General features: G+C 46.4%; 1 protein-coding gene across 1 annotated transcript in view; it reads left to right on the top strand.

Moving 5' to 3' along the window:
• The window catches only part of LEO1 (LEO1 component of Paf1/RNA polymerase II complex), a 271,615-nt gene that overhangs the window by 11,693 nt on the left and 242,874 nt on the right, over positions 1 to 17,048 (top strand). The window contains exon 2 of the mRNA XM_085644182.1: positions 14,094 to 15,524. Coding sequence (XP_085500308.1) covers positions 14,094 to 15,524 — 1,431 coding nt within the window. The remainder of the gene's footprint in view (positions 1 to 14,093; positions 15,525 to 17,048) is intronic.

The raw sequence follows: 17,048 nt of genomic DNA, 5'->3' as shown, positions 1-17,048 counted from the left end.
AACCATTACCAAAATCAAAGACCTCCTGGATTCTTCATCCCATAAACGTTTATCATGGTGGACTAAATTTGAAACTCTAAAGATGATGATTATCTTCACTGCTAACTTTACAGCCAACATGTTAGCAATCAGACTGTCAAACAATCTCTTCGAGCCTATTGATAAACTTGCAGCCATGTTTCTGTGTAATTCCCAAAAACCAAGGATAGAGCAAAAAAGAATCTCAGACTAGGTCGCCATCAAGGAGGCTGCAATTTCACTAGTTGGTTTAATTATCAAACAGCTTTCCTGTCCAGTTAGGGAAATTGCTGGTTTAGTAATGTCATTGACAATCACCTGTACTGGCTCTCCATCAAACAAGAACTAGCACAATCTAATCACATTATCATTCTTCTTACAATGTATTCAATTAACACTCCCCTACGGTCAGAGCAATCTTGTAATTAAAAAAAACATTGAATAACAAACTAATCAATACAAAACTATTCACACTATGGAGCAATCAGAAACCCTATATAGACACTATCTGCCTCAATTTATTCTTCGTCTAGTAAGGGATAATCCAGAATATGTGACCTGTTGTTTGTCGATGGCTCTTTATCTTTCTCCGAACTCCAAAAATTATACAACCTCCCAAATATTGAATTTTATACCTTTCTCAAGCTTAAAGAGAAATTATCCAAACTTGGCCTGCTAAAAGATCTAATTATTCTGCCTCTTATCAAGAAATTAAACACTTCGCATCACATGATTTGCACAATATATATGTTGGAAAGAGGATTATTAGTAGTGGTTAATATATATCTATCACTGGAAATAAGGTCACTAACACAGTTTAGGGCTCAGAATAGGTCTCTGGAAATTATTCCCATGCTCAACCCTTGGTAGCTAGGCTGTGAGCTGGCAGGCTTAACTTCGGAGACAGATATGTAAAGCATTTAAAAACGACGATCAGTATCAAAAGGAGAGCGAGGAACAGAAATGGCTAGTTCACTTCCCCGTAGGATTATGGTGATAATCAAAAAGAGCAAGCTGTACTAGTAAGGCTCATGTAGTGTGTGTTAGAAAAAAATTCGTTTTTATGAAGGCCCTCACCCACCAACCTAGTTGGTGGCATGCTTCATCATCGGGCCCCACCCAAGGCACCGAGTGTGCCTCGGGTGTGCTGCGACGTCTGTTTACAGCGGAGCGGATAGTGTTAAGTGAGTGTGCAGTGATGGTGTTAAGGGTGTAAGTAAAAAAACTGTCCTAAGTGTCCCAAGATCTACAGGATAATTTATTCGTAGGCTCTTGGCAGTGTTTAAAAGCAAGGCTAAAGGATGTGGTTGGAGAGACTTATGGGCTCCCGCATCCGGTGTGGTCAACTAGTTTCAGCCAGGTCTCGTGTTAATTCTGGCTTTCATCTGGACCTGTGTGTGAAGGTGAGTTAAAAGGGGGTTTACAGAGTATGTATACGCTCCTAAGTGACGCACTCGCTAAGGTGCGGTAATTGTAAGAAGATGTTTTCCTCTAAGTTTGTACCTGTGAAGATAAAAGGACAAAACAACATACAGACACACACATATAGATGAGAATCAGGCTAGGCACAGTTATTTTAGTGACTTCATTGCGTCGTGCCTTAGTGATTTGTCGGATTGGCGGTTCGTGTCGGCTTGTGGTTAAAAATGCCGAAATGAGCGATTATGCGTTGCTGTGCTAAAAGTAAAAAGGCGGATTGGTAATACACTTTTTGTGACCAAGGTGCTGAGCGAGACGTTAATAGGCAGTGTGCTTACTCTGATGTTCAAGGGGGCAAACTCCATGAGTCCCTGGAGGGGGTCCGGCTTATGAGTAGCACTCTGATGGTGATTTAAAGAAAATTAGAGAGAAAACAGTAAGGGGTCGCCCTGTCATGATCATGGATGCCATTCATACACTGAGTAGCAGAAAGTGGCCTGGAATGAGTCATGGAGGCGGTTCACAAGGACACGCTAATCGTCCAGAACCGCCCCCATGATTCGTTCCGGGCCACTCTCCCCTACTCAGTGTATGAATGGCGTCCATGATCATGACAGGACGACCCCTTACTGTTTTCTCTCTAATTTTCTTTAAATCACCATCAGAGTGATACTCGTAAGCCGCCCCCCCTCCAGGGTCTCATGGAGTTTGTCCCCTTTAACATGAGAGTAAGCACACTGCCAATTAACGTCTCTCTCAGCACCTTGGTCACAAAAAGTGTATTACCAATCCGCCTTTTTACTTTTAGCACAGTAACACATAATCGCTCATTTCGGCATTTTTAACCGCAAGTCTACACGGACCGCCAAACATTTCCGTTTTTATCTGACAATTCACTAAGACACAACCCAAATAAGTCACTAAAATAACTGTGCCTAGCCTGATTCTCATCAATGTGTGTGTGTCTGTATGTTGTTTTGTCCTTTTATCTTCACAGGTACAAACTTAGAGGAAAACATCCTCTTACAATTACTGCACCTTTGTCACTTAGAAGCGTATACATACTCTGTAAACCCCCTTTTAACTCACCGTCACACATAGGTCCTGATGAAAGCCAGAATTAACACGAGGCCTGGCTGAAACTAGTTGACCACACAGGATGTGGGAGTCCATAAGTCTCTCCAACTACATCCTCTAGCCTTGCTTTTAAACACTGCCACGGGCCCACAAATACATTATCCTGTGGATCTCGGGACCCTTAGGACAGTTTTTTAATTTACACCCTTAACACCATCACTGCACACTCAATTAACACTATCCGCTCCGCTGTAAACAGATGTCGCAGCACACCCGAGGCACACTCGGTGCCTTGGGTGGGGCCCGATGATGAAGCATGCCACCAACTAGGTTGGTGGTTGAGGGCCTTCATAAAAACTAATATGTTTTTCTGACACACACTACATGAGCCTTACTAGTACAGCTTGCTCTTTTTGATTATCACCACAAGCATTTTTAAAACACCAATTCAGTAAGTAATTGAGACACAACACACAGTAAAAGTCCAACAATTTATAAAAATCGAAATTATTTTCATCTTAAATGACACCAAAATAAATCTAATTTAGGTACCCGGAGATATGAATTTCAAAAGATTTAGCACTATATAGCACATAGAAACCTAGAGCGCCTATTAGGACGTCTGGTCGTGCTAGACCGGGACAAAGTCAAAGTTTTAGCCTACCCTAATGTAGCCCTGCGCGACTACCCCTTGCATTAGGCTTCGGTCGAAGTTTTTACCTTCTGGCTTAGAAACTTTTCTGGAGCTTTTTCTGCTGGGGTCCCTCGAAGCTCTCCACCAGTCTGGATTTGGTGAGGTATTTGCCGGCTTGACTTGCAACGAGCTACCGGTCAAATCTATGGAAGTCAGACCTCCGGAGCTTTACAGCGGGACGAACCAGGGATCCGGGCCGGCTCTCGGTTGAAGGTGGGCGGCTTGACTCATGGTTGGGACCAGTCAAGTCTGCTACCTTCTGACTTAGAAGCTTTTCTGCAGCTTCTTCTCCTGGCGTCCCTTAATGCTATTCACCAGCCCCGATTCAGTGAGGGTTCGCCGGCTTGGATTTTGACCATCGACCGGTCAAACTCTGGAACTCAGACCGCCGGAGCTTTTCAGCGGGAAGTACCTGGAGGGCAGACCGGCCCGAGAGTCACCAGCTTGGCTGGCCAGGTCGAGTCGGTCAAATATTGGAGCTTTTTTCTAAAGTTACTCCAAATTTCTGGAACTTCCTCCTGAAGTTCCTCTTAGGGTCCCAAAGTGACTTACTCCAAGGGTCTGGAAGCTCCAAGATGGTCCTTGAAAGTTTGGGACTTCAGTGTCCACAATCAACTTGGACAGAACCCGTACAAATCCACTGTTAGCAATCAAGGGTTGAGATTCTTGGTGGTGTTAACCTGTAGCTTGTCCAATCTTTAGTCCTTATGAAGCAAGTTTGGTCCTCAGGACTGTAGTTCTAGATTGTGCAGAAGGCGCAGTCAGTCATAGTGCAGGTCCTGGTTTGTGCAAATCAAACTTCCAGCATGGATCCTTTTTTTTCTCTTGCTTCAAGCAGCAGATCTGAAAGGCTGTGTCCCCCTCTCAGATATTTATTCTGTGTTCTCTGGCCCTCAGGAGGGCACTCCTGTCCAATGAGTTGTAGGGCAACATCCCAGAGCATGACCATTTCCTCCAAAGTGTGGCACAATGATCTCCCAGAAAGCATTATTCTTCCAAAATTCGGTATGGCTGAAGTCTCAGCAGAGAGGCAAGCGCCCGCTAAACCAACGTCCAGGATGGCTCCTCTCTATAGTCTCCCTCCCCATGGCATTTACACATTCCTTCCTTAAGCCTTACATCTTGCTGGGTTCAGAGGGGATGGGTGTAAATGGACCTGGCTTCTTCTGCCTGTCAGTTGCTTCCTTTGAAGCTCATAGTTTACAACCCCTCCCCCTTACTCTGGCATTCCTGTGGATTTTACCCCTATCCTCCCAGTTCGGCTCCTCAACCCGGGTGCCACCTATCACTTATTCAAAGCAACCTGGCAAATCCACATAACTCTGACCAATCAGGGCAGACCACAGAAGGCTGAATTTTGGCTTATAGACAAAGTATTTTCTCCTATTTTCTGTACATTTTAGAATAATTTAACAGCAGTATATTGTTGTATTTATCAATACCATTCTCCTAAGTCCTGAATGATATGTTCCTGCAAAGCCTGGCGTTGCTTAATAATTAATAACTTGTTGCCATGTTAACCTATGTGGCTGGGGATCACCAATGGGAAAAATTAACTGAGCAATTTCTCCAAAACCAGGGCTTAAAAAAATCTTTTATAAGGACTCTGCCTTTATCTATAGGACCACCCCCACCCCTGGAACAGTAGGGGAGACTTGTTCTGGTTCTGCATATGTAAGGGTATTGTAGATCCTCACTCCACAGCGCTCCTAGCACAACAGTCGATTTTGGGAAGCACTTCGCTACAATGAGGGAAGTGAAATGTGCAGTTTCACTGGTCCCAGGGCATGTAAACCAATTTTATAAGGGTTCTCCTTATAAGTACCTGAACCCCCACCCCCAACCCCTGGGACACCTAGAGGAGACCCTGGGGGTACCTAATATGCCAAAATATTGTAGTTTATCATTTTTTAAATGTCCCAAACACAAACATTGAGTTTGGGCCCAATTTACATTTTAAATTGACCTCAGACTCTCAGCTGTGCACACATGCAAGTGCAGAAGGGCTGCTGGCATCTAAACTGCCATGCTCTATTATTTACTCGGGATTTAGGAGTTGTAATCCCCCTTCTCTATTATATACTAGCGCCACATAGGGGTGGTCATTCCAATCGTAGGTGAAACCTAACCCATTGCGTACCCTAGTGTATGTAGGTGTTTTCACTGTATTCTGAGTGTTTTTTCAGCATAGCCTTGTCCTGGGCCTGGTTAGGCAGAGCCCAGGGATGACAGTCAGTCAGGTACCTCCAGTACCTGTCAGCAAAAAATGTAGGTGCCCAGGGCACAGGATGGTTTTACAACAATATAGAATTATACATAGCTGAATAATAAAATATCCAACCCCACTAAAGAAGAAATGGGAACCAGACTTTAAAATTGAGGGCAGAATCCGTCCTTCTGAAGTCACCTGGTCTAAAATCTGTAATGAAGCCACAGAATACAAACTCATTCCCTCCTTAGCTCCAGCAATTTTTTTTTTGTGTAAACTTTTATTTATTAACGTTGTTGCAGCATACATCAATATAAACACAACAGCTCACATCAAATAATACAGTTATGCGTCTCATATCCATTGGTCACCCCGCGTTCACTCATCCCCCTCCCTATTCATCAGCGATAGAATCTGCGACATATATTGACCATGGTGGACCACTTCCTGGGGCAGAGCAGGAAGTACAAATATTGCCTCAATGTATGTTCCATTTCCCCCATACCCGATCCCACTTCTTGGGACATCCTCTATTCATATAGACCGCCTTTTCTGCAAACATGCACCAGTCCATATCCTGTTCCCACTCTTCTTGGGTCGGCAGTTCGGGCACACCCCATTTACGGACAATGTTACGCGTAGCAATTATAAAACCAATGGCAACCCAGAGTTGATCCATGCGGGTCATGTCAGTGGCCTCTCACACATTTTGGGCGACAGAGGCAGAGCATCACCACTCACCCCGATGACTCCTGCAGTTATTGTGTTCTAGTCTGTCTGGATAGTTGAGCATTCCCAGAGTGTGTGATAAAAGGTGCCAGTCCCCCCACATCTCTTTCTACACTCTGCATCGCTGCTTCTACCCATCTTCACCAGTGATGTACATGGGATATGTTCTGTGGAGAACCTTTTAGTTGGATTAACCTCAGCCGTGATGATATAGCAACTTCTCGCAGGGAGGATAGCGCATCGCACCAGTCCTTTTCCTCTAGGTCCACCAGAGCAGTCTGCCAGCGCTCATATAGGCGCCTCAGCGGGTCAGTATAATTGTTAGTTATCTTCCTATAAGTAAGTGATATTATCTTGCTGTCAGTGTGTTCCGTGAGCAGCCTATCTTCCAGAGGTGAGGCCTTGGGTATTTCACCCACCTCCCGGAGCGCCGTCTGCAAGGAATGTCGTATTTGCAGGTATCTAAGCGCTTCACCCCAGACAACTCGTATTCTATTTGTAAGTCGGCAAATGCGAGTATTATCCCTTTTTTACCCAGGTCACCTTCTTGTGATAGGCCAATGGTATTCAATTGTCGAACCCTCGGCATCTGCTCAACTTGCCCAATATCTCTGCATGCAATAAAGGTGTTTTTTGCGTCACTTTATTATACCAGCCTAATTTTTTCGTGGTGGTGTGCCATAGGGCAACTGTGAGGGCCATTGGGCCGGTGAGTTGCTGCCTGTTTGGCTTTGTATATAGTGCTTCTCTGAATCCCCCGCTACCCATCAGCCACTTATCCATGCTGCAAGCTGGTTCCTGCTGCGCGCTGTATATCCATTTATTAATGATCGGCAGGTGTGCTGCCCAATAGTAGACTCGAATCTCTGGCAAGGCTATCCCACCATCATACCAGCTTGAGGGCTGCAATACGGGGTGGCTTCCCGTCCCAGAGTAGTGTTCTGGCCTCCCCATCTATTGATTTGAAATACGTTTCAGGGACGCTGTATGGGGTATTTTGCAGGGCGTATAGGAAACTGGGCAAAGCCATCATTTTATATAGTGTCGCTCGTCCCAGCAGGGACAGTGGTAGTGCACGCCAATGCTGGACATCGCCCTGTAGAATAGTAAGACGGCCCTGAAGATTCATGGAATAGTTTTGGATTAGCTGTCACAAATATTCCGAGGTATTTAAACCCGTCAGTCACTATAGTTGCTCCGCACTCGCCGCCAGGACCGGGACGGGCCGTGGAGCAAATATATTACTGATTTAGACCAATTGATGGTGTACCCCCGAGTACCTCCCATAGTTGGAACAGATCTGAAGTATCCTGCTAATTGAGGCTTGAGGGGACACCACATGCAACAAAATGTCATCTGCGTAAAGCGATATTCTATCCTCCCACTCATTTGCCCACTTTAACCCACGTATCAAAGGGTCTCTTCGTATCCAGCTCGCCAAAGGCTTGAGTATTAGTGTGAATATAATTGGGGACAAAGGGCAGCCCTGTCTTGTCCCTTGGCGCAAATCAAAGGTCTTTGACGTATGCCCGTTCACCACCACCTGCGCGAGCGGTTCTGCATATAGAAGTCAGATCCACTCGACATAGGCATTCCCCAGACCCATATGCTCCAGGACAGCAAACGTATATGGGCATTTAACGTTGTCAAAGGCCATACGAGCGTCCAAGGACAGTATGGCAGCGCTTTCTTCATTTGTGTCTTTCCTAGCGAGCACCCTGTTCAGTCGACGCAGATTTACTGCGGTATTTCGGCCCGGCATAAATCCCGACTGATCCAGGTGGACGAGCTTCGTTACAATTGTGTGAAGCATCGTTGCTAATATTTTGGCCAGAATTTTTACCTCTACATTGAGTAAAGCTATTGGGCGGTATGAGGTGAATTCCTCCGCTGGCTTTCCTTTCTTGCGAATCACTGCTATGGTGGCTACTCTTTGGTCTCTGGACAATATTCCCTTTCGTTTACTCTCAAGATACATATTTGGCAGGTGGGGTGCAACCTTTGTGGCTGTCATTTTGAAGGGTGCTATTGGATGGCCGTTTGGCCCCATGGCTTTCTCTGCTTGTATGCTGAGTATAGCTGCTACAATTTCCTCAGTCGTGAGATTTGCATCCAGTGATTGTTGGTCTTCCAAGGTTAATGTTGGGATCTGTATGTCGGCTATCAGTTCCCTTGACTCATATATTGTGGCGGAGGCCACAGTGGAATATAGTTGTGTAAAATACTCAGAAAATCTCTTGCCGATCCCTCCTCCGTACCCCCTCCTGCCCGCGTATCACCCTGACCCAGCGGTCAGCCCGGTCTCCCCTATCAAACCATGCGAGCAGTTCGCTTGCGCAAACTCCCTGTTTGTATATTCTATGCAGTTGTGCACGGTGTTTTTCTCTGGTGGCCACGGTTGCTAACTCTCTATATTCCTTCCTCTTAAGTTCTAATACATGGTCAGCTGCTTGCTCCCTAATTAAAATGTCACGCTCTAGTTCTTCCAGTTTTTTACACTTCTCTTTCTTGTGTCCCACTGCAAGGGAGAGGGCCTGACACGTTTTCACTGCCTTGTAGGCCTCCCAAATGACTCGTGATAAATGGACCGATCCCTCATTAACCCGAGAAGTAGTTTTCTGTGGCTTTTAAAAGAGTAGTTTTGATATGTGGTATTTTAGGTGCCAGGGATTGAGTGTAATTGTTCTGCGAGTGGGGGCAGCACCCATCACATACCGAGTCAATATGGGGTCATGGTCTGAAATGCCCCTAGCTAGATCCCTGACCTCAGTGAAATAGTGCATTTTGTCTGCCAGCGTTAGAATGTGGTTGATTCGGGATCTGCTCTTATGTACTGCTAAGTAAAAGGTGTATTGTTGTGCTTTTGGATGTGCCTTGTGCCATACATCTGCCAAGCCCAGAGATATGAGAAAGTCGGCTATTGTGTTTTTAGGTCGCGGATTGCTCCTGGGTGGGTATCTATCTAGTTGATCACTCAGCATCATATTGAGGTCCCCTCCAACCACTAAGTCACCCTCTGGCAAGTCCAGTATCATCTTAATGATGTCTGGTAAGGTCACATTGTGGAGCACCGGAGGTATATATACCGACAGGATATTCATGCACCTTCCCTCCCAGGTGTCCGAAAAGGCCGCGAAGCGGCAATACTCGTCAATGAGTGAGCGTGTCACAATGAATGGAAGGTTCTTCCGCATTAGTATCCCCACCCCTCTGGACCTGGTGGTGAAGCCAGAGTGCACTACTCATTTATATCCCCATCTGTCAAGCGCCTTACACGTATTTCCGACTAGATGGGTTTCTTGCAACAAGACGATATCTATTGCCTACTGTTTAATGTATTGTAGCACCACCACCCTTTTGAGTTTATCGCTCAACCCATTGACATTCCGGGAAAGCAGGTTAAGTGCTTTCTCAGCTCTTCCCATCCCAGTGGCATCAACCAGCTCTGCTGCTGTTTCTCGTAGGTGTTGGGGCAAAACTGTCGAGGACAATTTCTCTGGCTGGTTGTGTCATAACTGCATTTGTAGTAATTGCAATGTTTGTGAGCTGCAGTGTCTACAATCCCAATGGAAGGGGCCGAAGCCATAGATAAGCGTGAGCTGTTCCCAGATACCATCAATAATGTAACACAAACTAAATAAAGCCCCCGTAACCTGAAAACTCCCCCCACCTTCCTCCCTGTCAGACGTACTGTGAACTTCCCGCCACCCCAACATTGTAGAGTGCCCGTCGCCCTCCCTTCCCTGTTTCGGGGGAGTCATAGACCCTTAGTTCCGCCCTCCCAACCCAATTGTCCACAATTAACCTTGTAGCCAGGAGTCTATGTGAATACATTTGCAACGTATATACTCGGCCATCATTGCTGCAGGGCCTCTTGCCCCGACGCACATTCGCCAACGTACAGTCTCGCCACTTCAGTTGGGGCCCATCCCTGACTTGCAGGCCCTACGATTAATCTATATTTCCATAGGAAGTGCGAATTTTCACCCTGTTGGGTCTCTGAGAAAGCTGTCAGCGTAACACATTTTATGTTGAGGAAGACTATTTACCCAACGGTGGGTCTTTATCAGTGAGATCTCTCACTTCTTGGCCAGATGAAGTCAAGTTTGGTTCTCTCCCCATTTGTCTCCTGCACCTTCCAGGATTGTCCTGACCTCCTACCTGTCGCCATCCGTCCAACCACTCCCAGGCCGCCTCCGGCTCCTTGAAGAACCACGTTTTACCCTCTGCCTCCACCCTGGGTTTTGCAGGAAACAGCATTGCATAAGTCAGGGCTTTTTGGACTTCGAGAAAACTCCTTCGCTGTCTCTGTACTTTCGTAGTTAAGTCTGGGAAGAATGTGACAATATTATTTTCAATATTGAGAGGAGGGGCACAAGGTGCAATTTGTAGGATCACATCCCTGTCTCGAAAATTAAAGACACGTGCTAGTATTCGCCTGGGTGGTTGTCCAGGTTTAGGTTTTCCACCCGGCACTCAGTGTGCCTTTTTGATGGAGAAGTAGTTGAAGAGGTTTTTAGGCTGCAAACGCTGAGTAATTAAGTCCTCCACAAATAAATCAGTGTCATTGCCCTCGGCTCTCTCAGGAACCCCAAGAATTCTAACAGTGTTTCTTCTGTCCCTACCTTCGTAGTCATCCAGTTGGTCCGTTAGGGCCTTGCTGGTGGTTTGCGGTTCACAAACTTGTTTTTCCAGGGCCTTAGTGTTGGTGGCTAGGCCTTTGGTTATTTCCTCCACCTCTTTTACTCGATTATCCATATTCCTAAAATCAGCATGGATAAGGGAGGTTTCTGTGGATACCGAGTCAATGCGGGATTCGAGTGACGTACGCTCAGCGGTGACCGCTTCTAGTATGTCTTGTAAGGTGGGGCTACCCTGCTCCGCCAGAGCGCTCTGTATTTCCTGCACCGTGTCAGGCTGAGCACCTGCAGCCTCCTGGGTCTTGAGCCAGGTGAACTTGTCCAGCTTGAGTTGGTGCGAGCCACATCCCCCTTTGCTCCCCGACATGGCACAGCTTATAGGGGTGATGCTGGGTCGTGCTACTATCCGAGGGGAGGGGCCCAAGGGTATCACTGCCGCCTGCCCGGGAAAGCGATCCCACCGGCATGCCGGCTTACCCTCCCCACCCCTGGATCACCTCCACGCCTGTGGAGTCAACAGTATTTAGGCCCTTTATATAGCGACAGTCTCTACAGGGTTCGGCACAAGGTCGCCGCTGGCTGCGAGTGGTGAAATGTCCTTATGGTTAGCAACAGTGCGCGATGTCAGCCACTCACCGCCAGATGCAGGGAGCTCTCCTCCGGCACCCCTTTTCAATACACAGTGTAGCCTTATGCACTTCTTTCACCAAGGTCAATGCAGATTCCTCCCGCCAGTTAGGGTAGTCACCCTTAGGTCCCAGCTGTCTTCTCTATGCAGCCGCCGATTGTCCCTCCAGCCCTCCTTCACGTGCTTCACCTTCAGCCAGGGCAGACGTCTCAGCAGGTTGCCGTCAGATAGGGGCCGCTCTTCACCACGGTTCAGGTCCCTGCCGCAAGATCCCAGCCGCAGGCAAATATTTGGCCCGTTCCCTCTGGGTGATCCCGGTAGGTGATGTTTACTGCTCCGGCTCGGGGCTGATGGTGCCTCACAGGCACGTCACAGCCAGTTGCGGGTGAACAGGGGCCGTATTCCACCACGGGTCGGGTTCCAGCAGCGGCCACGGCCCGCGATGATCAACAAATGCACCCCAACAGCCGTCAGCCAGACTTCCGCTGCCACCGCTCTCGCAGTAGGCCACTCTCTTCGGCTGCATGAGTACCAAGACCGCGCTCACCGTTGTGCCCAGTCCGCAAGCCTCGGCAGATTCCGGGCTGGTATTTGGCCCATCTCTTGTGGTCAATCACAGCCGGAGCTGTCCACGGCACTGGCTCTGGTCAGTTGGTGACTCACTGGCACGTATTTGTTTTCGGATTTTTAGGTTTTAGGGATTCAGAGCCACGTTAGTGTGCGGCCATCTTCTCCGGTAGTTGACCATGCCCCCAAGCAAAACTATTTCTGATACACACAATTCTGACCGAACGAAGCTTAACCTAATTGAACTAAACATCTGCTGGAACTGTAAAACATGTAAGGGTGACACTGAACAGATGTTCTTCAGTTGTAGTTTTATTAAATCGAGCCAAGGAGCAAATATCAATCTGCCTTAACGGCATCTTTGAAGCCCACATAGTGTTAGATTTCCTGGCAATTATGTTAGTGCCCGTTCAGCATCTTGACTATTATTACCAACATTTACTTGATTTATTCTTTAAAACTGAGACCAAACATATTGTGTGTGAATGGGAATCCTCTAACAATATATCTTTTCACACATAGTGGACATGGGTTTCCTTTATATGTAGCACCCATACTGCTTACATAAACCAACTGGATAGCCTGAGGTACTCCCCTAACAGGTGGAACATTCTAGATGCTTATATACACACCTTCAACCATAACTAGGTTGTAAAATACTTGGGATTATCATGTCATTTATTTGCCTTGACACCCTCCCTTCTCCCCCCCCCCACGCCCTCTACCCTAGCTCCTTCTTTATCTCTCAAAAGATACCTCTATGACATTTTAGCTTTATATGCCATGAAATAATCCCTACAGCATGGTTCATCCTGCCACATAATCCTAGTTTGTCCTAGCCATAGCAATCCATCAATTCAAACTGTTTCTCATAAAGACATAATATTAGTTATCTCCATGTATTATCAACTCTTAATATAGTAGTTTTGGGATGGTGTGCAAATGTCAAGTGATCCTTTCCGAATCACATCAGCTCTTAAAGTTAAGTTGTTTACTCCTGATCATTTGTTTTATTAGGGAAATGTGTTTTGGGGATGTGTGTATATTGTATCTCTTTCTTTCTCATATCTATAAACTCAATAAAAACTTTTGAAATTTAAAATCATAAGCAAGATATCTAGCATATTTGCTTAAGACCATATCTCGGAAATATCAACTTAAGATGGCTGCTGCCTCGAGTTATTACCAAGGGGAATGACGCATACATAGAATACATAAACCAGGACATAGAATTTTAATGAAACTGACTGAACAAAAAACATGGGTATGTAGGTGGAGGTTACCCTGCAAATGTGTGGGGAATCGAACCAGGTCCAAGGCCCACTAGCATGGTTTCCATCCGAGATTAAAAATGAAGACAGTTCCCCACTCCTGACAGGCACCAGCTTGTGGATGCAATGCTGCACTATGGTAAACAGGGGTTTCTCGTGGATGCAGATAAGTTTGAAATGGTGACAGGTAGTGCCGTTAGGTTAGCTGATGAAGCAATAGGATGTTTCAAACAATACCATAAGGAAGATAAAATTGTGAAGTGGCATGGAGAAGATGAGGTAATGCAGCAAAGGGTTGCACAATGGTCAAAAGTAATTGAGAGAAGAATTCAGTCCAATAGCAATGAGGCCGTGCATAACCAAAATATTGATGGTGGAGAACCACGAGGAGACATTCATGCTGTTAGTCAAAAGAGTTGTAATTGCTTGGCAAATGAGTGATCAGCTGAGAGCTGAGTGCCAAAAAAGGAGTTTACGTTTATGCTGAACTTATTCCTTTTTACTTCATAATATATTGTTTTTTGATTTCAGGATATTTTTACTATGTAATTGCTGCTGGGTGTTGGGTATTGTTAAAGACGCATGCCTCCACAGCTGTAGATTGTTGTTATATGCTACTATATCAGCAGGTAAATACACTGCTGCAGCATTTATGCAGCTACACTAAGTTTGTTCCTATTAAAGCAAATGTAATACGCTGGGAATGTCTGAAATCTTAATTACTTCACTAATTCTATTTGTTTAGTTGTACGCATGTTTCCATTTTCTATTACAATTTTAACAAGATTTTTGTTTATTTAGTTGAAGAATTTGTGTGTTTAAATTGTAATTTGTTTTTCAGGTTCCGAATCTGGATCAGACTTTGAACCAGATAATACTGGCTTTGGGAGCCCTTCGTCTGGGAGTGAAAGGGGTAAAGAGGATGACGATCGTGATGCAGTAAAGCCCAGCAATAAGGAACTTTTTGGTGATGACAGCGAAGAGGAGGTTGAATCTCATCATAGCGGAAGTGACAACCGATCTGAAAAATCCGACATTCATTCTCAAGCTTCTCCTCTTACGGATCGTGAACAGTCAGATGCTGAACAGCACAGTGGTTCAGAAGGCCATAATGAGGATGATGTGCGCAGGTCAGATAACAGCAGTCATCATTCTGATGCAGAAGAATCTGAGAAAGATGTCCATTCTGATGATGAAAAGTGGGAAAGAGAAGACAAAAGTGAGCATTCAGATGAAGAGAAAATGCAAAGCTCGGATGAGGAGGAAAACCCACAGCAATCTGATGATGAGGAGAGGCTGCAGCATTCTGATGAGGAAAAGATTCATAGCTCTGGTGATGAGAAAGGACACCATTCTGATGATGAGGAAAGACTACAACATTCTGATGATGACAAGGCTCACAGCTCTGGTGATGAGAGACTTCAGCATTCTGACAATGAGGAGAAAATGCAGCATTCTGACGATGAGGACCAACTACAGCATTCTGATGATGAGGAAAAACCCCAGCATTCAGACGATGAAGATAAATTGGAGCATTCGGATGAGGAGGAAAAGATGCAGCATTCAGATGATGAGGAAAAACCACAACATTCGGATGATGAAGATAAAATCCAGAGCTCAGGTGATGAGAAGGTGCAGCATTCTGATGAAGAAAAGCAACATGGTTCTGATGATGAAGATGGACTGCAGCATTCTGATGATGAGGAAAAACCACAACACTCTGATGATGAGGACAAACTACATCATTCTGATGATGAAAAACTGCACTCTGACGATGAGGATAAGCTGCAGCACTCTGACGATGAAAAGCTACAGCACTCTGACGATGAAAAACTGCAGCACTCTGACGATGAAAAACTGCAGCACTCTGACGATGAAGAGAAAATGGATAGCTCTGGTGATGAAAAGCAGCAAGATTCTGATGGTGAAGGGAAGCACCATCAGTCTGATGAGGAAGAAAAACTTCATTCTGATGATGAAAAGTTGCTGCAGTCAGATGACGATGAAGAGAAGCACTCTGATGATGAACATCCGCAGCACTCTGATGATGAGGAGAAATCACATCATTCAGATGATGACAAAAAACAGCATTCTGATGATGAAAATGTAGATTTTCTTCATTCGGATGAGGAAAAGGTGCAGCAGTCTGATGGCAAAAAAAAGCACCACTCTGATGATGAGGAGAGGCTTCAGTCCTCCGACAATGAGGAGAAGAAGAAAGATTCAGATGATGAGCGCAGGCAGTCAGATGATGAGCACGATCATAAGTCAGGTGGGTGCAGATTTAGTCACAATAGTTGTTTGGCCAACCGTGAGTCTCTCACAACACGTTATTACTAATGTGCAAAACTATTTTGTTAGTGATCTAATCATTGTCAGACTTACACACAGTATCTTAAGTTAGGCTCCCAGCTTTTCGTTTTTACTAATTCTTACAGATAAATACGGACAGGAAACAATGTGCTTGCTGTCTGTATTTATTTTTAAAAGCAGAAAAAGTCAGAAAATTGTACTTCGTGTGAGTGACTGTCCGTGCTGGTATTGGTGAATTCCAAGCCAACAGCTGGGTAGATAGAAAGCATGGGGGAGGTAAAAAAGCAGAATGAGATTTAATTTAATACCGGCATATATTAACATCTATCTGTATTTAATGTTTGCTTGTGAGTATAATGTTTTATTGTATATGGCTGCTTAGTTTGCTAAAATGTGACAGGCATCATAGTATGAATGCATGTTTATCAATTAAATAACATGTTTATCAATTCATTAATTGTGGAAATATACCATTTTACAACTCCATTTATTCTCAAAATAACATAATCTGAAAGAAACACGTTAGTTAGGTTCCTCACCTTAGAATATCCCCAGGCGTCAGACTGGATCCGGAAGATTTAGCAATACCCCTTGCGCGTCGCTAGGCGTCGTCTGCGGCTCCGCGTCCGTCGTTGGCGTTGTGCGCCGGAATGACGTCGTTGGAGTACTTGGACGCCGCCCTCGTGCGCTGACGTCAGTTCTTCTTTTTTCCGCGCCGATCCGGGAGAGCTACCCCTTTAGTCATTTTTTGACTAAATATTTTGACTCTTTTTGGTCACTTTGTCGACCCTGGTGCGGGTAGGATGCCTGGTTTCAAGGCCTGCGACGACTGTCACCGACTGATGTCGGTGACAGATCATCACCGCCGGTGCCTGTACTGTTTGGGGCTCGACCACGACGCGGAGTCGTGTTCCGATTGTAGGGCCCTGACCTCGAAAGCTAGGCGGGAGCGGTCCCGTAAGCTTCTCGAGCTTCGCCACTCGGCTCCGCGCCCCTCTCGATCCCGGTCCAGGAGGAGGTCCAAGGATCGGTCGCGGAGCCGCAGTCGACCTCATCGCTCGTCTGGCTCGAAGTCTTCGGGTAAGTCGAAGCGCTCCAAGAGGCGACACCGCTCTTCGGACTCCCCTCGCCGGTCGCGCGACTTGGCCAAGTGTCAGGGTGGCTCCACCCCCGCGGGTCCACCGGAGCCGCAGGCGCCACGCACGTCCCCATACCCGCCGGTCCCTGGGACTGACGCTACGCCGGCGGAGGTCAGTGCCTTCCTCTCGGCCATGAGGAGCCTGGCCCCGCCGTCGACGCCCGCTGGCGCGCCTTCGGGCCCCGCGGACTCGACTGGGCGACCTCGCGCACCGGCGGCTCCGGCGCGGTTGGAGGCTCCGGCCCCGACACTGCTGGTCCATCGTCGACGCCGGTCGACCTCGTCACGCCTCCTCCGCTGGCGTCGACACCGGTGCCACCGCCGACGCCGACTCCAGTCGACGTC

Source organism: Triturus cristatus, chromosome 3_1, assembly GCF_964204655.1.
Source record: "Triturus cristatus chromosome 3_1, aTriCri1.1, whole genome shotgun sequence".
In the NCBI taxonomy this organism is placed as follows: domain Eukaryota; kingdom Metazoa; phylum Chordata; class Amphibia; order Caudata; family Salamandridae; genus Triturus; species Triturus cristatus.
Note: the sequence above shows the minus strand (reverse complement) of the source record. Positions and strands in the feature narration are given on the sequence as shown.